This window comes from Microchirus variegatus (genome assembly GCF_963457635.1).
Source record: "Microchirus variegatus genome assembly, chromosome: 11".
Lineage (NCBI taxonomy): Eukaryota > Metazoa > Chordata > Actinopteri > Pleuronectiformes > Soleidae > Microchirus > Microchirus variegatus.
This window is the reverse complement of record NC_139812.1, coordinates 18381110-18403351: the sequence shown is the minus strand read 5'-3', so window position 1 is coordinate 18403351 and position 22242 is coordinate 18381110. Positions and strand designations below refer to the sequence as shown.

The 22242-nt window shown below is 39.7% G+C and overlaps 1 protein-coding gene across 1 annotated transcript in view; it reads right to left on the bottom strand.

The window, feature by feature from the left end:
• khdrbs2 (KH domain containing, RNA binding, signal transduction associated 2) overlaps positions 1–22242 on the bottom strand; it is a gene marked incomplete at both ends in the record, with an annotated part of 60542 nt that overhangs the window by 19298 nt on the left and 19002 nt on the right. Inside the window, 2 exons of the mRNA XM_083898105.1 lie at positions 10138–10284; positions 14208–14324. Of these exons, the coding sequence (XP_083754231.1) occupies positions 10138–10284; positions 14208–14324 (264 nt within the window). The remainder of the gene's footprint in view (positions 1–10137; positions 10285–14207; positions 14325–22242) is intronic.

Genomic DNA, 22242 nt, shown 5'->3' with positions numbered 1-22242 from the left:
TTAGATTTTGGACATTTTCTTCAGTGGTTATCTTAAAGGTCCCATATCATACCCTATTTCTTTAAGTTAACCTCGTTCCCTGGTGTCCGGCTGAACATGACATGCTTTGGTTAAAATACCATAAGGATGAAACAGCACAGCAGTTCAATCTCCCTGCCAAAGCAGCCCTGTTCAGAACGCTATGTTTAGTAGTATCTCTTAAGGTCCACCTTAAAAAAGTAAAATGAAACTTAAGGGACAGGAAATTACATCAGCCACAAAGGCTACTGGGAGCTAACAAAAGTTAGCATTTGGAAAAGTGATCATTTGCAGGCTCTAACAGGCACATTGCTGTCATATATAACATGTATCCACTGGACTGATAAATCCTCTGAGGCTGGAAGTTTGTGTAGGACTACACTGTGGAGCCAAGAATGTGAATGTTTGCAGACTTCCGGTTTTCGGATACCGTTGCCCTCGCCAGCACTCTTGCGTGTTTTACGGACAAAGCAGAGCTCCTCAAGACAAAAATTCCAGGAATTTAGAGCATTGTAACGTCCCAATGAGCGCAGAAGTCAACATCGCGTGTTTTATCTCCTGTACTTAGACTGACGAGGACCACAAAAACATGACTGAGTCATTTTTTTTTCACACTTTGGCTACTGGTAGGGCCTCCAGGGTCCCAAATATAAGGATTTAAATGATTAAAAAGTTGATTTTGCATAATATGTCCCCTTTAACTATGAGCGGCAATTCAATGCATTTAATTGTTGTTCAATGTACCACTTCTATAGTGGCGCTACAGTGGCTAGCATTCTTGCCCCACAGCAAGAAGGTCAAGGGGCCTTTCTGTGTGAAGTTCACATGTTCTCCCTGTGTGCACGTGGGTTTAAGTGATTGTGCATGTATTTGTCATATTCCTCCATACAGAGCATATCTTAGGATAAAACATATCATTTTATTTGTCCGATATGTGGGTGGCAATTTGCATTCATTCAGGAAAAAATAAGAGGCAATGATTCACAGTGAAAGTCGCCAACCAAAGCTGAACATGTAAAGGCCCTGGTGTACTTGTGCCCACTCACAATAATATAATGAGCACAATGGAGAAGAAAGGTGATGTTAGTGACCTTGAACATGATATGGTTTTTGGTAACAGATGCGCTGGTCTGAGAAGCTCAGAAATTGCTGATCTACTGTGATTTTCACTCACTATCATATAAAGCAGGGGTCTCAAACTGGCGGCCCCCAAATCAATTGCATGCGGCCCAACTAATAATGAGTTTAGAGCTGAAACGATTAATCAATTAATTGATTATTAATCGATTACTAAATGAATCGGCAACTATTTTGATCATCGGTTAATCTTTTTATGATTAAAACAAGATTTCTGATTGTTTTCGCTTCTTAAATGTGAATATTTTCTTTGTTTCTTTGCTCCACATAACAAAGAAATCATTAAAACTTTAGCGAACATTGTCATTTCCAGGTTTGACAAACACTGATGATTTTTTTTTTTTTTCTCACATTTTATGGACCAAACGATTAATCGAGAAAACAACCGACAGATTAATGGATTACGAAAATAATCATTAGTTGCAGCTCTAAATTAGTTATTTCTGTATGTTTTTTATTACTATGTTATGTACCTTTTTTTTCTCGTTCCATATCAAAACAATCACTTTGTGAAATTAGGTGAAATATCATCATAAATATTATTATTTCCATGTCTTTTTCTCAAAAAATTGGCCCTTTTTTGACTTCACAGGCCCCTCACTGACCAAACTAGACACTCAGGTGCCCCCAGGTCATTTGAGTTTGAGACCCCTGATATATAGGGCTTACGAACCACTCAGTACATCCAAGATACAGTATGTAGAAGGCCATCTCTGCATGCACACCACGTCAAACCTTGGAGCAGATGGGCTACAGCATCAGATTACACCAGATAATACGCAGTAATAGCTCCTTCTTTCGTGCACATACCGTTGTAAAGAAAAAAAACACATTTGGTGAACAGATGAACACATTCTAAAACTGTCATTTTTCACACCGACGTGTCACAGAAGAAGGTGAAAAAGGGATTGATTTACAAATTATTCGAAAAACACTTTGCACACGTGCTCCTCTTGTTAATGAATTAATAAAGCACGGAGAGCTGTGTTGGTTTGAAGGAGACTGGCAGAGTTTTTAATTGGAAAGCTGGCAGCTTACCCAAAGCACAACAAATCTGCCAATGCCTGTAAAAGTTGACTGTTGACAGTGGCGTTAAGGTGAGTACACAGCGATAAACCCCCGCGCTGAGGCTTCTCAGGTCAGACTGTTTACTGACTTAGATTAATTCTGACCATGCGTGACCTCGTGCACACACGCCACGTCCTTCAAACAGACAAAGTTGGACTTTGAAAGGGTCAGGACATAAACAATGGCAAGGACAGTCATGCTCCTTACTACACGTCTGGACTGATTTCTGATTGTGTGTCTTATGTCTCTCAGTTTTCGGGTACAAATAGACTGTAAAACAAATTCAGTATTTTTGGGTAATCAGTCTCAGCAAATTTGATTTAATGCAGTCGAGGCCAGCCCTCCCTTAGAACTTTGGGTGTGATTTTACTGTACAAATATATTTTTCCTTCTTGTTATATATTGTATTGTATGGTTTAGGATTTTGTGTTCCAAAGCTTGATGATGTGAGGGCTTTTTTCATCCACACTACATTATTACATATCATTTCAAAAGAATGTATCTTAGGAGATTTACTGTTCTCTGTAGAGCTAAGGAATAATTCATGATATAGTGTACACTTAAAGGTGCCATATGTAAGAATGTGGCCAAAAACGGTTACTACATTCAAATTCAAAATACCGAGGTCTTTTAGGTTTCGTTTTCTGACGTAACTGGCAACCCGTGGTTGCTCGGCAGCTGAGACTCTACTGACTGCAATGATTGGGACTTTTTTCACAGCGGCGCCACATGCCAAAACATGATTTCAAAACATAAACATGATTTGCAGTCTGCAAAATATTTTTTTTAATGCAAATATTTTGGCTGTATTGTTGTTGTTGGTGAGTTCAGTTTGTTATATGAACATTATTCCTGAGTCTCTGTGACATATTAGGAGGATTTTATGGCCAGTTGCTTTAGATTTATTACATAATGCACCTTTAAAGCTGAGGGTATAGTTATGATAAATTAACAAGCACAAGATGTTCAAAATGTAGATTATCTGATATACACCATCACCCTATTAAAATAAACAACCTCACAGAGACAAATGCTCTCAAATTGTCAATCGTTTGAAGTGAATGAAGGACTTAAAGTTTACTACAGTTCAGGCACATAGAATATTGTTTCACAAACATATAAATATGACCCACATGTTTCAGTCCTTAACCTGGAATTATACTCCGGAATGGAATGGGAACATTGAGACTAGGGCTGAACAATTCATTGAAATTTAATTAAGATCGCAAAATACGGCAGACTGCAATTTTCAAATGGCAGGAGGCACAATAGTCAAAAGTCAAATTACCATTTTAGATTAAATAGATCTTTGTTTCTCACAGATCTGCACAAATATCTCTCACAGTAATAATTTTCAATATGTTACTCAAATGAAGATCGCGTCGCAGTTGCAACTTCAGTCAAAAAAATCACACCTCTACTTTACACAGACTTTGGACATTTTCAAAGCAATGGCGTCGACGACTTTACAAAGACACATTTCATCTTCTGTCATCGTTTGTCAGCACTTTTCCAGGCAACAAGAATCGCTGCACAGCACAGCAGACGCGCATGGATCATGGCCACGAAACAGAGAGGACGCCGGTGTCTAAACCGTATCTTTTTTCAACTTGAGAAGGTCTGGAGGAATCTCCTCATCCTGTTTGTGCTGCACTTGCATAAAAATACTAGCCATAGATAGATTTTCTTAATCTTCCAAACCAAATGCAGCCATGCAACGGCAGCAGCTGCTGAGTTGTTAAGCATCTTGACATTTTGTGCGTGTGTGTGTGTGCAAAATCTTGTATTTTATGTGTATTCATACATTTTTCAACATGAGTTACTTATTTCATTAGTTAACAAAACATCTCAGTAGTGTGTGCGTCTGAACTTCATCAATGTATACTTTCTTTCTGGGTGTTTTACAGCACTTGAATTACTGCCTTCTTTCAGATTAAATCATCCATACTTCCTCTCCTTCTTTCCTATCATCATCATCCCAACTTCGATTTACTGAATTTCCTCCTGAAATATTACAGTGATGCTAATGGAATTCTGAATCAATAAATAATAATAATAAAAAAAAAACTTTTGGACTTTTTCCACACCTGAAATCATTTGTATATTGTCTGCTATACGAGATTTAATCCGCCACTGTCAGAGTTAATGCAGGACAAATTGCACCTTCCTCGTTTTTCACAGCGCTGCCTTGTAAAGAATGCCTGCACAGTCTTGACCTGTGCGCTACGGCCAATAATGAACATAATGATGTGCATTAAGAATTCGCCTCTGCAAACCCAGGCCAACCTTTAACACTGCTGCTGCTGCTGCTGCTGCTGCTGCTCGCTCCGGCTCAAATAAATCACCCTTAAAGTAAGAAACAAGCAGATGTGTCAGCGTTAATAACAGCCGTAATTTGTTTGACTTTATACAAAAACAAATTACTGCCACATATCTTGTTCAAGCATCTGTGTCATCCTGTATCTGCCAAAACGCTTCCCCGTTGCTTAAACCCGGGATGAGGGCCACAAACTCATTCAGCTGAAAGCTGGGTTGCCTGTGCTTCTCCAGTATTTCTCCCTCTCAGCCTGTGCATGCAGCAGCAGTCCACTCGTTTTGGTTCATGTTTGCATTTTTTTCCTCCCCATTTCTCTTGTGCACGCTGTGTCACTGAGCCAACAAGACCCATAGCGTCTCTCTCGTCAGATTTTGCTTCACAGCAGATCTGAAATCTCCCGTTAGGCAAATCTCTCTTCTCTTAGTCATCTCAACGACTGATAAAGCTCGTCGCGGTGGCCCCCCCGTGTTCTGTTTCTGAATGAGTGCCACAGTGTAAACTAATTATGCATCTTAAATTCTAATTGGAAATAGTCACACAGCTTGTTCCTATTATGACTTTTTGGAGATTTATCACAGGAGACGTGTCTGCATACCACATAAGGCGCATTTTCATATCGGATGAACAGTGTGGATTTATTTCTCCTGGTTTGTGGGATGTGAGCTGTGGGAGCTCAGAGGAAAAGTAGGTTCTGTTAAATTATGGAGACACTTATTCGCAGAGTGACGCCACATTAAATGACTTTTACTTTATTAGAGGAGATGGAAATACATTCGAGTTTTTGTTCAAAGTTAGAAAAGGGGAAAAAAGAGAGACGTTCAAGCAACCTGGCTCAGCAGATTCACATATGCTGCAGTACGTTATGTTATCTGTAACCCTTTTGATGTGTAACATGAATGGATTTCCCATTTAATTATGACCACATTAAATTCACTTAACCTATTGGATATGTGAGAATTACATGTTGACAACAGACGTTCTTGAGCCCATGTTGCCAATTTCCAGACAAATCAGTCTCCACAGGAAGTCTGATTGCCGATTCACATCAAGTTGCTCCTAATGCACAGTGCAGCCATTTTTTTTTTTTTTTTTTTTTAAAGGTAGACAGCAGGACGCTCTTGTTCTTTCCACCAGAGGCAGAAAACATCTGTCACCAAAGATACTGACAGATGCCTGTTGTGTTACATTATGTGAAGGTTATTTGCAGTCACATCAGCTCCCTGAGGCAGTGAGCGTGTGCTATAAAATAGCATGACAAATGATCTTTACTTGTAAGTGTTTATTGACACATATTATTATTTTAATTTTTTTTAAATAATCCGCTAATTTATCAGCCAATATATCTCTTTTATCCAAATTTTTACCTGTTTCATATTTATTTAATACATTATTTCCATTTATTTTAACCATAAAAGTGCCAGAATGTCCTCCGAATAAGTGATTTTTGACACATTTTCCAGAATAACTTTCAATATCTGGCAGTTATTTACAATTAACTGCATGTTAAAATAGTGTATTAACAATTTTCAATTTTGAGTCATGTCCAAAAACTAGCCAAAAAAATAGAAACTCTCTCTCCTCTCTGGTGACAAAGAAGCTGGTTTGCCAGCTCCCTGCAACAGAGCAAGTGAAATTACTGTAATACACATGTGGTGCTTTGACATCTCAGCTTTCACAAACCATTGGATTTTTTCAGATAGCACAAAAAATATATAATAATAATAATATATAGGTATATGTGCACTGCAGTGCAGGCATAACAATGCAGATCTCATGTGTTATTCGATAAAAGTTTAGCAAAATGTAAGCCCTTTCATGTTTCATATTTGTTATAAAACTAAATTTAAATAAAATGCAGTTCTGGCATCGACTGCCAATACCAATAACAATACCGGCCATAGAAAAACCCATAACAGTCGACCTCTACTTCAGAATTAGATCAAATTATGGACACAGTGATGTCTTCGTCTCCCTTTTTCTGACTCAACCCATGTTGACATTTATCAGCATTTTAGGGTATTATTTTCCAATTTCCTTTGACACTTATTCGTTTTGTCCCTCTCCAAACAGTATTGGCATCCAAAGTAATGATTTTCAGCGCTTTTGTCACTCGGTGAAATATTACTGAATTGGTTCTTTCCTCGTATCCATTCATCATTAGCGCTGCTGGCAGATTTTCACAAAAGATTCAAGCATCCGCCTAAATTGTCTGTGCTTATTGAATATGTGCACTTTTTTTTTCGAAAAGCAAAGCATCACAGCCAGCCCTGCATGTACACTAATTATTAAAAGCGTATCTGCGGTTCGACGGAACAACCCGCGCACAATACCCCGTGTTTTCTCACGGCACTGCGGTGCAGCGCGAGCTGACTCTGCGCCATTTGCGTATTTACATTCAAAGTACGATTCAAATAAAATAAATGAAAGCGCCTGCTGATCTGAAAAGAACAAGAGAGCCAGCTGACACTTATTAATGGTGTGATTCGCACACAAATGTGATGCCGATTTGCGAGCACATGAACATCTGTTGTGCTTTTGCCACACCGAGGTAAAAAAGCTACTTCACAATACATGTTTTAGCATTTGAACATGGGGAGGAGGTCTAACATTATCCTCTGGGTGATCGCAACACAGCACGGATTTAGGGTTTGAAGATAATATCTTAAACATAATAAAGAACAAATTCTAATCAACACATTTTTGCCTTTCAGAACAAGGAAGGACAACAAATGGATCAAAGAGACACACATGTGCATTTTAGCTTATGAATGGTGTTGTGTGTTCGTGGCAGATTTTGATGCCTTGTAAAAAAGTGTGTACTCTTTGCACTTCAAACTTTTACAATTAATTAAGCAGCTATTATCATAAAGTACGGGGTTCTAGCTAGCGCATTTTAGCGCATAGGCCTTTTACGCTAGGATTAGCGGCCAACGCGCTAAAATGCGCTAGCTAGAACCCTATACTGTTTATACCAATGTAGAAAAAAACCCAAATTAACTAATAATAACTATTCACCTTATCTCTCGCTCCATCTTTAATTCCACTATACCAGTGTGTGATGTATATATAAATATGTAATAAATCTGCCTCCTGTGAAAAGTCTATAGCTGACTTTGCTCGGCCTACTTAAAACCCACTGTATTTTAACACCAGCGATAATGGTGTTAGTTCAAGAGCTCAGTATTTTCTCAGGTGATTCTTGGTATAAAAAGTTTGAGAACCACAATACATTGTACATTTACATGATATTAGAAACAAATTAAATGAATTGTATTTGTATTTGGTCTCGGTTACTCTGGGGATGCACCACAGTTTCCACTGCCTGGAAATAATAGAATAAGCCCGTACAGTGAAGAAGACAAAAGTGACAAAAAACATGGATGTCAGCTGAAAGACGCTGTCAATCAAATGAAGACTTTCACCTCTTCACACATTATATTATGTTCGAAAACAGAGGCTGAGAACTTGTGAATGAAATTGCAACCTGTTCACTATGAGTAACCGCACCTGCTGAGACCTACCTGAGATTTCTTTGTCCTGAAAATGTGTCTTACACACAGACAATTTCTGGCACTGTATTAAAATTCCGCAAGAGGAGGAGGGAGAGAACGAGGGAGGAGGATTGAAGCTAAACACATTCTGTGTTTCTGTATACTATGACGGTAACCTGCGATAAAAATGGTAAAAATGTCCCACTCTCGACAAATTTGTGGTTTAATACCGCAGCATTTATGTTAATATTCTACAAACAGTGACGTTTGCAGACTCTGGTCCCCACTAAAGTGAGAAAACCAGAATGTGTATGCACAGCCAGGGACTTTAAAGAATTGAATATTTTAAAGTTCATGGATGTCGGAGGACTTGGAATGACTCGCCGTCAGCTAAAGTGCCTAAGCCTAAGGCTGAAAGGGGATGAATGGTGGACACACTTCATTCAATAAATCAATTCCCCGCCAGTGCTTGTATAAGGGGACAAAGACAGTTGTCCAGTAGAACCTGAGTTCGATTTAACTGTGCATGGAAATGTCAAGTGACTGTCAACAAGTCATGGGCTCAACACTGCCTCTGTATTCTGTTTTCAACTTAAAGGGTGTCATATTATACACAATTTCTCCAAGTTAAACTAGTTCCCTGGTGTCCTAATGAACATGTCTGTGACATGCTTTGGTCAAAAATACCTTAAGGATGAAGAACCATAGCAGCCTGCCAAAACAGCCCTGTTCAGAACGCTTTGTTTAGTAGTATCTCTTTAGGTCCACCTTAAAAAAAAGTAAAACGAAACTTAAAGTCGCCATGTGTAAGAATGTGGCCAAAAACTACTTACTACACTCAAATTCAAAATGCCGAGGTCTTTTAGGTTTCGTTTTCTGACATAACTGGCAACCCGTGGTTGCTCGGCAGCTAAGACTCTATTGACTGCAATGATTGGTAGACGGCGGTAGGTGGCGCCACATGCCAAAACATGTATTCAAAACATAAACATTTTCAAAAACATTTTTTTTAATGCAAATACTTTGGCTCTACTGTTGTTGTTGGTGAGTTCGGTTTGTTATATGAACATTATTCCTGAGTCTCTGTGACATATTAGAAGGTGTATGTAAATCCTCTGAGGCTGGAAGTTTGTGTAGGACTCTGTGCTGCACTGTGGAGCCAAGAATAGAAATGTTTGCGGACTTCCGGTTTTCGGCTACCATTGCCCTCGCCAGCACTCTCGTGTGTTTTACGGACAAAGCGGAGCTCCGCGAGACAAACAATTCCAGGAATTTAGCGTCTTGTGACGTCCCAGTGAGCGCGGAAGTCAACATCGCATGTTTCATCTCCTGTACTTAGACTGTGGAGGACCACAAAAACACGAGTGAGTCATCTTTTTTCACAAACTGATAGGGCCGCCAGAGTCCCAAATATAAGGATTTAAATGATTAAAAGTTAATTTTGCATAATATGTCCCCTTTAAACAATATTCTTTTTTAAGCAGTGGAGAAAAACATAATATTTTTCAAGATCCTAAGCTAACGGCTCCTTTACTGGTTTTCTGGCAGGCGGTGGAAAGTGATTTGTATTTCGAAGGCATATTAACCGCTCATAGCAGATGCAGTATCATCATCCTCGTGGCTCAGCGAGCAGACATGCTTGTGAGAACATCGGCTCTGTATGGGAAGATGCATCAAGTCCATAAAGGAGACTCGTGCTGCACAATTCGTCCATTAAGCTTGTCACATTTGCAAAGCTTGATTAATATTTACAGCTTTGACTCAGCAAGAGTACACAACATGCACATTAATTATTGCTAAGTTCTCTTCAGCTAGAAGTTGCTGGAGTCTTGTAAGTTGTTCCATGCTGCACTTTAATTGCTGAATACATTATTTTTTCATTTTTCATTTTAAAGTAAGGGCCTGTAATGTATAGCAGCAGTTGTACTGCAGAGAACAACTTTACAGTGTGTTTTACGTCTGTGTAAATGAACCCTGGACACTCTGAAGAGTATCTTCTTTCAAAAGGAAGAAGCTGTGTGTTCTTTACCTTCATAAGCCGGCGGAGTCAAGTCTGCAGAAAACATCCACATTACAGTATGACAGAAACGAAAGTCGCATACTTACTGGAACAAGGAATTTTTTAATCTCTTCCAAGGCGTGACTCATGCGGGAATAGGCCTCTCCAGGTGGAGCAAAGACTTCAATTAAAACGTGAAGATCGTTACTCAGATGGGCATATTTGGCCTCCCCGCTTTTCCGTAATTCTTCCTCCTAAAAAAAAAAGAGCAAATTAAGGATTTATGTCAAATGAAAAGCAGCCCTCTAATGTCTAATGTCTAACTACACTATTTACACACTATTGTAGTCTAATTAAGCATTTGCTCATTGTTTATTTCACTGTGTTTTTGTGATTTATCCAAAAGACGTTTTTACTAAAATGCAAAAATGTCAAACCTCTTAGCAGAGACTCTGCGATTCATCATCCAGGGAACAAAAACAAATCCATATCACTGCAGCAATGCAACGCGTTTGATTTCAAAATCTACATCTGGAAAGATGAAATATTTATGTTCGAGACTGAAGAGGCTTTGATGCGAGCGACACGAAACTCCATCTCTGTTGTTCACATAACCTGAAGTGTCTCTTTAACATTCCGAGTGCAACCTACAGATACATTTATATAGTTTAAAGACAAAGAGACACTTGAGCATTCATCTCCAGAAGTATACTTTTCCAAAAAAAAAACATGTTTTTAAAGTAGCGTGAAGCCTCACTTGCACGGGGAATAAGTTATTATGAAAAAAAACACCTCATCTGACAACTACAGAAGAAAAAAGAAAAAAAAACCGATGTGAGTAATAAATGATCGAGCATGGCTTTCTTATCCGTCAGTGGGGATTCTGTTGAATATTCTTCTTTTATAAATTAAGAAGTGTGAAATATGATCCACGACATGCGGGTGACATGAGCGGCGAGAGTTTCCACGATAACTGTCATTGGAAGAGGTGTTAAATTAATGCAGCAATGTAACAAATCTTTTTTTTTTTCCCCACAGAAGACGTTTCAACTCGCCACAGCAGCAAAAAAAAAAAAAAACGCAGGTGTACTTAACCTTAATGATGCCAGCACTCCACTCGGGTGCTTACGGGCGACAATTAAATAGGACGAGGCCATCATTGCCATGACAGTTTGTACAAACACTCACTGCACACAGAGGATGTGTCACCGTGCTAAGTGATTTCACCCGACACCCTATTTGCGTTGCACTACTATGAGGTTGTCATTTTTGATTTTTTTCACATTTCCTTCACAACTATGCAGCAGCTCCTGATGCATAAGTGACATCCGCCCGTTGAACTCGAACGACCGCAAGCGAATATCGGAAGTGACGGCAGGCGGAGGGGAGTGGACCCGTTCTGCGTGCACTTACAAACGCAGTTGCTGCAGTGACTGAACAATTTTAGAGAATATTCAGACACTTAAGAAAACATTCTCGGATTTTTTTTTTTTTTTTTTTTCGAGAACCGTTCACTCTGCACTGCAGCAGTTGGGTGCAGTTGTTGAGCATCGTGTTCAAGGACACCTTCATTCAGAGACGAGAGTCAGTGCTACTCGCTCTTAACCAGCGATTCAAACACGTGTCCCTGCGTCATTGAACTGCTCTCTTTCCTCGGCGGAAGAAAAGCCAGTTTTAAGGAAAAAATTCCGGTGTGTGAGTCATTTCAAACCCTCCTCATTGAAATGTTTGAGAGATTGTTCTTCAGCAGAGAGAGAGAGAGAGCTGTAGATCAGTCGCCATGGCTACAGTATGCCAGCTTGTTTGGTCAATCAATATTGTGTTTGCATTGCTGTAACTTTGGGAACTCAGAAATAAGATTTCCCCTCTCAACCTCACAGTGTTTGCTTTGACTCGTCTGAAGTCTAGACATGGAGAGGTGAAATGAGGACTCGGTGATTTAGCTGCGCTGTGACTCAGCATAGTTTCAAACGGGCTAATACTTATATTATATTGACCATGTGGTCTATTATGTGTGCATGTGCTGCAATACCACCTCAACGCTGCATTGATGCACCCCTCTGAGCAACTGTGGTGCCTGGCGTGGCAGATATGTGTGATGTTAATGTGCTTTTGCTCGAAACGGGACTCGCGCTACAGTATCTCTGTGCCACACTGCCGCGTGACTGGTCGCTTTGAACGGCAGCCAGCCTTTATTCAAAAACATCCGGCACACAGACTGAAAACACAGAGTTAAATCCAATCGCTACATAGCAGCACACAGCCTGTCTGTGTGTGTGTGTGTGTGTGTGCGTGTGTGTGTGTGTGTGTGTGTGTGTGTGTGTGTGTGTGTGTGTGTGTGTGTGTGTGTGTGTGTGTGTGTGTGCGTGTCTCCCACTGACTGACATGACTGGCATGTATGCATGTAACTAAACTAAACTGGTTCACTGTTCTTGACATTTTAACATGTCTTTACTTCATTTTAAATTGTTCAACTACTGCAGAGAAGTTAATGCAGCACTTTAATAACTTTTTATAACTTTAACAACGCACAGTATGTTATTTCTGCCGCTTGGTTTCCCGCTCTCTCTCTCTCTCTCTCTCTCTCTCTCTCTCTCTCTCTCTCTCTCTCTCTCTCTCTCTCAATCAAAAGAATAACAAAAAGCTAGTTTGACGACATGAGGGAGCAGCATGGGATCATGAGCTTCGGCTCACTTCCTCATTAAGGTATTGATCCTCTCAGTCTTTCTCTGGAAATCCCTGCGTATTCCACCAATGTTTTGTTGGTGTCTTATATATCGTTCTTTTCAGCACAACCTAGGCAATCTGATGAAATATATATATATATATATATATGAAAGCATTCCTGATCAAAAAGTACTCAAATTGTTTACATTTTATTAACAAAAAGAAAAGAGAAACAGTGTATTTTTGGAACTTCTGCACAACTATTGCTACTTTATATCACTTTTTAAGCCTGAATATGTGATATTGCACCCCAAGATAATATGGCACATTATCATGGGTGCGCCTGCGGCACAGATCCGTGCCACGTGAGCACTAAGGGTTAATGGTGGGAAGCCAATTTTTTAGAATTAAGTTTCTCTCATTTTCCCTAATCCACTTTGACAGTGAGATCTCAAAAACAAAAAGTATCTCGGAATGACTTGGAATTTACCATCGTAATAGTCGGCATCACCCTGAACAAGGATCAATTGAAAATATTTGGAAACATCTTAAGGAATAATTTTTATGAATTTTTGAAATTCAGGAAATGATCCATTTGCCCTGATGCACTTTGACAGTGAGCTGACTTTCTTCAAAAAAACAAAAAGTATCTCGGAATGACTTGAAATTTACCATCATAACAGTCGGCATCGCCCTGAACAAGGATCCGTTGAGAATATTTGCAAACCTCTTAAGGAATAATTTAAATGATTTTTTGAAATTCAAGAAATGATCCATTTACGCTGATGCACTTTGACAGTGAGCTGACTTTTTTGAAAAAAAAAACTTAAAGTATCTCGGAATGAAATACACGCCTAAAAATGTGATTTGTGTCAGTGCTGTCAACCGCTGTCAGCAGGAAGAGTTGCACTTTGGCAGCGATGCCAAAAATCCCGGTATATGTTACACATGACAACTAAAAACCACACTGATGTGTTTTAAAGTAGCAGTAATAGCTTGTGCAGTGTTTTCTCCTCAACATGGTTTTTAAAGTATTGAAATTCAGCCGCAGCTTCAACACAGAGTCTTTTGTCACGTCTTGATGTCTGAATCAGATGGTACAGTGATAATAGCAATGTAACTCTATAGCAGCACAGTGAGACCTGCTTTGAGCGCGAACACCACATCCAGCAGGCTGTCTGCGTACATGCTCGGATAAGTTTGGCTCCAGGGGACCACAAGTCAGCAGGATAAATGACTTCGGCAACGAGATTCAGTGCTCTGTGTTCATAATTGACTATTTCACAATATGCTATTAAGCTACAGACTGAAAAACCATTTCCGTTTTCTGCTGCTTATGTTTGTCGGGTTAAAAACGATTAATTTTACCCGGGTTGTCGTTTATCTCCGTCAAGCATGGGTGTTATTTGTTCAGGTATTCTTCTACGCTGTTGGAACTTCAGCTTCTCTACTTTGGAAAAAATTTTCTTTTTGAATATCCAGGGCCAACACAAATCAATATCTGTCTCACCTTGTCTTTATCCCTCATGGACCCTTTGCCGAGGATGGACATCTTCACTCCAGTTTCCTCCTGCAACCGCTTCATGGAATTTCCCCGTGGTCCCAGCAGCTTCCCAACAAAATTAAACTGTGACAAAGGGCAGAGAGAAGGAGACCACGAGTCAGTGCTTTCAGAATAATAGTTTGTGAAAAAAGAGGACAAATAATGAAAAAGCTGAGTCATAGGTCCAAACGTGTTTTTTCCCGAAGCAGTCCCTCACTCTCTTAATGTCTTGGCTGTAAAAATAATTTGATCCAAAGGAGAAAAGGTTACCCATAGGATATATTTACTTTACTGGCCATTAGTCATCTATTATCAATACAATCTCACATTCCATTTACCATTCATCATGTGAGAAAAGGCTGTAATGTGGCCCTGCAATAAATCAATATAGTTGTGCTCTCTATGTACATGCACATTAAAAGTGAATAGGACTCTCATCTCATCTGAGATCGGGCAAAACGTAACCATCCATCCTTTTACATGAACTGTGCCTTGGCAAATCCTGTCTCCTGTTGGTGTTTAGGAACATGCATGTCCTGCCAGGAAAACAAAAAAAAGAAAGAAAGGGGACGTAGGCTCAAACCAATAATGTTCCTGAGACTATTTAAGAGGTCAGAGCTGAGATAAAGTCAGAAATAATGAGTTTCTTCCCAGTGGGAAATTAAGTAATACTATCCAAATGACAAACTCTCAGATTCAAGCCTCCGGGCTTTGACTATCATTTCCTGCACACTGTGCATCAGTCAGTGTTCATATTGAGGAAAAGTGGCTTTAGGTTGTAGCAGACACAACTCTGCAGAGATTAACAGCGATTAATGCGAGAGGTGAAACTCATAACTGTAGTCGGATGGATTGTTTTTGAAGAAACGAGGAAAATAAATGAATCTTATCAAAGAAAGTATCTTAGCTAGTTTTAGACTGGAACTGTCGTCATTTTCCGACACTATATTGCCCATACGCTCTTAGAAATAAAAGTGCTAAGTAGAACCATATAAGGTTATTTGGCTTGTCCTCATAGAACCTTTTTATAAAGGTTCCACCTGGAACCCTTTTGGTTCCACCAAGAACCCTTTTAAAACCCTTTATTCAGGAAAGGGGTTTTAAAAGGTTCTCTGGATCAAAATGGTTCTTACTGGAACCATTAGTGTTACCAAGAACCATTGAAAAGCTCTTTCTTCGGGAAAGAGTTTTTCAGAAGCAAATGGTTCCAGGTAGAACCTCAGCCCTTGTAGAGGAACCCTTATTTCTAAGAGTGTAGATGTGTCCATCTTAAAATGATAATGTTGGTGTATTGTGGCCTGTTGCACCATCTACCACCACACACCCGATAATTATACCTGTGGGACTTGCCAGAAGAGTTAGTCGAATAGAACGAGCTGCAGCTACATATTGTACTCTACTGTATGTTTCTTCACCAAACCTAAGCATGCATTCATTTATTCATCTTCTACCGTTTTATCCTCCACATGAGGATCGCAGGGGGCTCTGGTGCCATAGGGCATAGGGCGAAAAGGTGAGGTAGACCCTGGACAATTCACAAGTCCAGGCAAGCAGCCATTCACTCTCTCATTCAAACTCACACATATGGTCCAATTTGCCTAATCCCCAAATCTTCATGCACACACATAGAGAACATGCAAGCTCCATGGAAAACTAATCAGAGAGAGTTGCTCTTCATAGAAATAAAACAGACAGCAGAAAAATGTCTGTCTTTTCGAACTATTTGGCAAAAAGCAAAAAGAGCTCTGTCCAATAATTTGAAATTGGGTGGCACTACCTGTTTTGAACACTAATAGCAGTAATTTTACATATTTAAAAAACAATTTAGTTGAAATGAAGTGCTTAACCTTTTGTTATTTGATTCAAACCCATACTGGCTAGTGGCTACCTATATACCCGGTCTCGTTCACTGACTTTTGGATACGACCTTCAACTGATGGACATTCGGTGTTGGATGAGCTGATAAAAGACCACCTCCAGTGCTGAACAGGTGGTCAGCCAACCACCACAGCATACTCTGGCCAACCCTAAAATGATATTAACCTTTTCACAAAACAGCCTCTCCCACTGCGTACGGCTGAGCAGCTCATAACTTCACTGCCAGCTGTGTGGCTGCTGCAACTCAACTCCTGCACAAGCACACTCAGCTTATTCCATGCACATGATTAACGTCATGGGTAAATGCTACATCTTAGGAGGCACCAAGGACACGGAGAATGGAATCCAGATCCACTGTCCTTGCCTGTCCTCTGATGTGAATGATTAAGGCACCTTTTGTGGACACCTTTTGTCACATGGATCGCTTTGACAGGTCTCTCCTACAGCCGGCAGGGAGCATGGGAGCAGATGGTGGCTGCAGCAAAGTCAAGAATGTGCTCGCTGGGTGGTAGGAGAAGAGTGGCCTGTTTTCATTAAGCTAATGAATGTCTGGAGCCACTGTACTGCTCCACGGCGAGCAATTTGGATTTCAGAAAGGGGCACGATTCAGTGTTAAATGAGGTTTGAAATGATGTTATGTGCCCCCTGCAGTCTCAACACTGATAACTATGCAGATAGTAGACGGAAGGGTGTTGCGAATGCAACAATTATGAACAACACATTTTGGATATTGAGCAAATATTCTGTGGTAAAATGGGTGAACTAATCCACTTATTTGTGTTCCTGAAAGCGGAAATGACAAACATTTAATTGAGAGCTTTTGTGCAGGGTGAGATTTAACATGTCAATATGCAAACTATAGTTTTCTAGTAATGCAAAACAACCTCATCTTGCGCAAAATGTCACAATTGATATGTTCTGTGGCCTTGAGAATATAAAAAAAGATTAATTTCCAGTGTACTCCAGTGTACACTGGTCCCCAGCCCCGATAGGGTCGCGTCAGGAAGGGCATTCGTCAAATCAAATATGCGAATCATCCGCTGTGGCGACACACAGAGAGGGAGAAAAGGCTATGTCCACAATGATTTTACATCCAACTTCTGAAGTTTACTCAGGCACTGTGAGCAGATTTCCACGTTATATTTGTGATTATATTTAGAATTTGGAGAATTTTCCATCATGTAGTATAACTTCTGCATCAATCATTTTGGTTGTTTAACCAAACAAACTGCTTTGATAATTATTTATCAGTTTATCAGCTACTTGAATGTGAATATGTTGATGATTGACAGGCCAGCAGTCCAATAAATACAAGACTTTAAATGCTCACAGCAAAAACTTACATCTAAACTATAGATCGGTCCTGTAAAACACAGTAAACACACACACACACACACACAATCATTAAACTCAGTTCCAGTCTGATTTGTACGACAGGATTGCCAATCTGTATTTAGAGCGGTTTATTATGCTCTAAATGTACTGTGAAACTGGTGAATTGGTTTCTCAGTCCTATTATGTTTTGTATTTGCACATATTTACTATTCCTCTTTTCATGTCAGGGGAATTCCACCGATTTCACACATCAAAGTGGGTTTACAGGTCCTGAGGAGAACAGGCAGGGTTACTCTTGCATATTATGTGGGAAGTTATATGAAGCCTTTTGTGGCTTCACAGGAAGCTGTGCGAAATCTGATTAACTGCCTCAAGAGTCGTGGGGTTGGTTCAGTGTGAAGACTTTTTTTGAGAAAACGAGAAAATGAGAAAAAAATAAACACATAAATCTGGCAGCGGTGACGAGACGAGATAGGTTAAATAAAAGCAGCAAGGATGGAACGATGTCGTAGCAAAAACGAAAAAAAAATGTCAGAGCAACTTGTACAAACTGTGGTTTTATGTGTTTTATTATTTACGGGAAGTGTGAAAATATTGACATTTTGGAAACTGTAACACCACAGAAATAAAATAAAACAAATTGTCAGCTTACACTTTGTAAAAAGTGCATGGCGGCCGCCCTTTAGTGCGGTGCACTGGGGCCAGTCAAGATTTGCAGATGTCCTGAGGCACTAACTGGCAGGTTAGTGAGCTGTGCTATTGGGGAAGTCCAGGTCTTGGCTGATAGGAGGATTAAAGCCTCAGGTAGTGGTTTATGCTTTAATGACAGCTAGGGATGACTGGGCTTTGAGTCTGTCAGAAGACTGTGTCCTGTGAGCTCCAGAGACATTAAAAGAAGGCGATGAGTGGTTGTTTGGCGTGTGCCTGACAAGCAGAGGAGATTTAATGTTCACCTAGTGAGCTTTTCAGAAAGGGATTCAACTTTGAAGAGAGCGGCAGAGAGACACTCTGTCAGTGTTAAAGCTAATCATCTTTGCTTTCAAATATTTCTGTTTTTTTTTTAAGACTTTAAGATGACTGTCTCAGTTTTCTCCAGCCTAAACATTAATTAAACAGCACTGGCTACTGTTTTTGCAAGCAGATCATATTATTCACACTGAATCAAATGTGTTAATATTTACTCCAAAAGCATTTCACAACAAAATAGGTGATCCATTCTACTTTTGTATTTCAGAAAGCATGAGGGACAAACGTTTTATTGCACATGATAAATGTCAATCTGCATATCTATCGATAAAGCAAGTTGTGGCTGCCTGTTTGTGACAGGCATATCTCGACTTTGGATATGGGTTGAGCATGGCCCGATTTTTAATTTTCTCTGATTTATCACGCTGCACTTTCGCTGATTTATCACGCTACATCAAGTAGGCAGCGGCTCATCAGCAGCAGCTGCGCTGTCTGGAGCCGGGAGGTGGAAGTGAAGAGGCTGTCCTCACGGTGGCTGGGACATTTTCACAAGGTTCACCGCAGAACACGGTGTTACACTGAAACGACGATTGTGTCCATTCACCGATACACGAGCACATATTTATTTAGCATTAGCATGCTACTAGTTTGCGGCTAACTTGGCGAACCTGTTTCCAAAGGTAAGCTAGCGAGGCTATGATTAGCATTAGCGTAGGGCTAATGCCAGTGACTGACTGTCACAAAACAGCTAGCTACGCTAATGCTAACCGAAAATTAAAACATTTGCGTTGTGCCTAATGAGGTTGCACCTTTACGTTCTTTATCATACATTGCGATACTTCCTACGGACACTGCACTGGTTGAGTTTAATGCCAGTTTTAAACAGCTCTTTGTTATGTATCCCAAAGTCTACAGAATTTAAAGGACTGGAAGTTGATTCATTTGTCTTCTCTCTATTAGCTTCTGTTACAGATTCTGTCACATTCTGTATCTTATGTGTTTCTGCTCTTTGTATATATTTGATGTTTTCTTTGCTTGTTTCTGTACATGTGACACATACTGCATGTCTATCCTGGAAGTGAGAGATCCCTCTTCTGTGGCTCTTCCTGAGGTTTGTCCATTTTTTTGTGGAGTTTTTTGTGAGGGTCTAAGGCCAGAGGGTGTAATTTGCTGTGTAAAGCCAAATTGTGTTTATGATTTTGGGGCTATATCAATAATTTGACTTGACTTGTGTCATACAAATATACAACAGCTGAGCCAAGCATCTTCTTCTGCCACTAAAACTGTGTCACACGCGGTAATGCATGTGGCCTTGAAAATAAAAACACAATTCAGTCAATTGGTCATGATTTTTCTGTAGGAAACACTGTTTTACGCATACTCTCTGTCAATAACTTCATCTACATCTAACATTCTGAAAGTCAAATTTTTCACTGTGAGTAGTTTCCAGGATTTTCGAGGGATTACCATCATGTAGACCTGGTAATCACAGTGTAGAAGCCATCTCTTATGACACTGATTTTGACATGAGACGTTCAAGTGTCTGGAATCATTTACATGCAGATCATACTGTATAAAAGAACCCTTCTCCCAGCAGTGTAATGAAATCAGTTGAGGTCCAAAACCCTCCCGATAAAGATTTGCATAAGGTGACAAAATGACCTAGATTCTCCCACATCTTGATCACGACATACAGGAGCAGACTGCGCTAATAGAAACGTCAACAAACCTCATTAAATGTGTAAAGCCTAAAGTGACGCCCAGATGGCCTCCACGGAGGAAATCAACAACGCAAATATCATGATTATTGTAAATTCTAACAAGGGACAAACGAACGTTGACAAACTGTGTTTGCTCTCAGAGCCGCGGCTACACAACCTTCATGATAAGGCAAACAGAAATCAATCCATACAATCTACAGCGCTCTTTTGGCACGACTCTAACAAGCTGTATGGCCTTTAAATGACGGGTGACAAAAACATGTTTCTTTCAAAACTGAATATCTCTATTAAAAAATATCTATATTGCTACTTATATACAATATGCAGCTTTTTATCCATGCTATTACTGCATTAGATATTACTGCATATACAGTACCCGTACATGTACGGCAAATCTTCAAAGTATAATGATATAGCAGAAATAATGAATTATTAATGTAAAAAAATACCGACATGATCAGCTTTTTTCTCTTCTACCTGCAATTTGAATGTGCTTTAATTTTCTCCAGCTTCTCTGAAGCAGTGGATTAAAATAAAAGTCTGTCAATCAACACCATACCTAAAAATCTAGTGAATCTATGTCACACGCTGACTTGTTGCTCGATTTTGTCGAGTTACTGTAACATTTAACACTGATAATTTTATCATTACTGTATCTCATGAGCAGCATTGTGGCAAAAAAAAAAAAAAAAAAGCCATCACACAAACACTGACTCCGTGAAATCCCACAGCAGCGTTGTGATGCTATCATAAAAGGGTTGTTAATTTTGATTCAGACTCTATTCCCTCTACTGTACAGAACACTTATCAAAGCAAAACACCTTTTCATACGACAGGCTTTTTCTTGAGGACACTGACGTCTCGGGGCAGACAAAAACAGAATTTCTTTACAGGCAGCGCTTAACTGTTACTTAAAGGTTACAATAACCCGCAACTGATAAGCTCCGAACTGTGGCATCCACAAGGACAAAATACAATTTAATGTGTTGTAGTTTGCGTTTGTAACTGCAGAATGGAGTTAAGGCAAACAACCAAACGAAGACAAAATAGCTCGAGCTGTCAACCGCTCGTGTTAACCGCAGTAAACCTCTAATTAAAAGGCAAAAAACACGTTTAATAACTTTAACATGCACATGAAAAATGGTCTCAGAGCTGGACTCAGACTTACAGATACTGAAAATCCATTTTGTGCCCTAAGGTTATGAGATGCTCGTCTCATTAAATGGCTGAGTCCAAATTCTAGTTAAGTGATAATGAAAATGACTATCCTGATTAACCATAAATCTTACCTTAGTAAATGGAAGGTTAGTGTTGACATGTCAAATCCGATCACAGAAAACCAAATCAAGTTTTAATGCCAGGAGTAAAGGAGGAGACCACTGTCTCTACTCCTTCATTTGACCCACATCAACCCTGTTTTCAAGGTTTCAGAGATTACAAACAGAAAGTGATGGTAATGTCTCTGCAGGAACCCTTCAAGGCTACAATACTTTATCGTGACAGGGCGGCAAAATGACAACCAATCTAAATGTAGAGTTTATAGGGAGTACAGCACAAAACACACCAACATTCCCCAAAGACGGAAGGATGCGTAAACCTGGGAACAGACTGTAACAAGACGCCGCATCCCTCCAGGATTTATTCAAATAGATCTGTGGTGTAGCAACGGCAGGTTTACCAATATAAACGTGTGAATCTTACACATTTTTTTAGTATCGCCTCATCAGAATTTATTTTATTTTTAATTGCACATTTAACGTGACTTCTGGAAAGTAGTAAATACTATATTATAGAGTCAATACCTCCGCCAAGGGGCTTATGTTTTTCGCCGGAGTTTGTTTGTCTGTTAGTTAGCAACATAACTCGAAAAGTCATGCACAGATTTGGATGACATTTACAGGAAATGTGGGACCAGGAACAAGTGATTACATTTTGGGAGTGAGCCGTAGATGCTATCACTGGTTACAGCACTCGCTGTCTGACCATAACGTTATCACTTGTTACAACTCGCTGTCTGACCATAACGTTATCACTGGTTACAACACTTGCTGTCTGACCATAACGTTATCACTGGTTACAACTCGCTGTCGGACCATAACGTT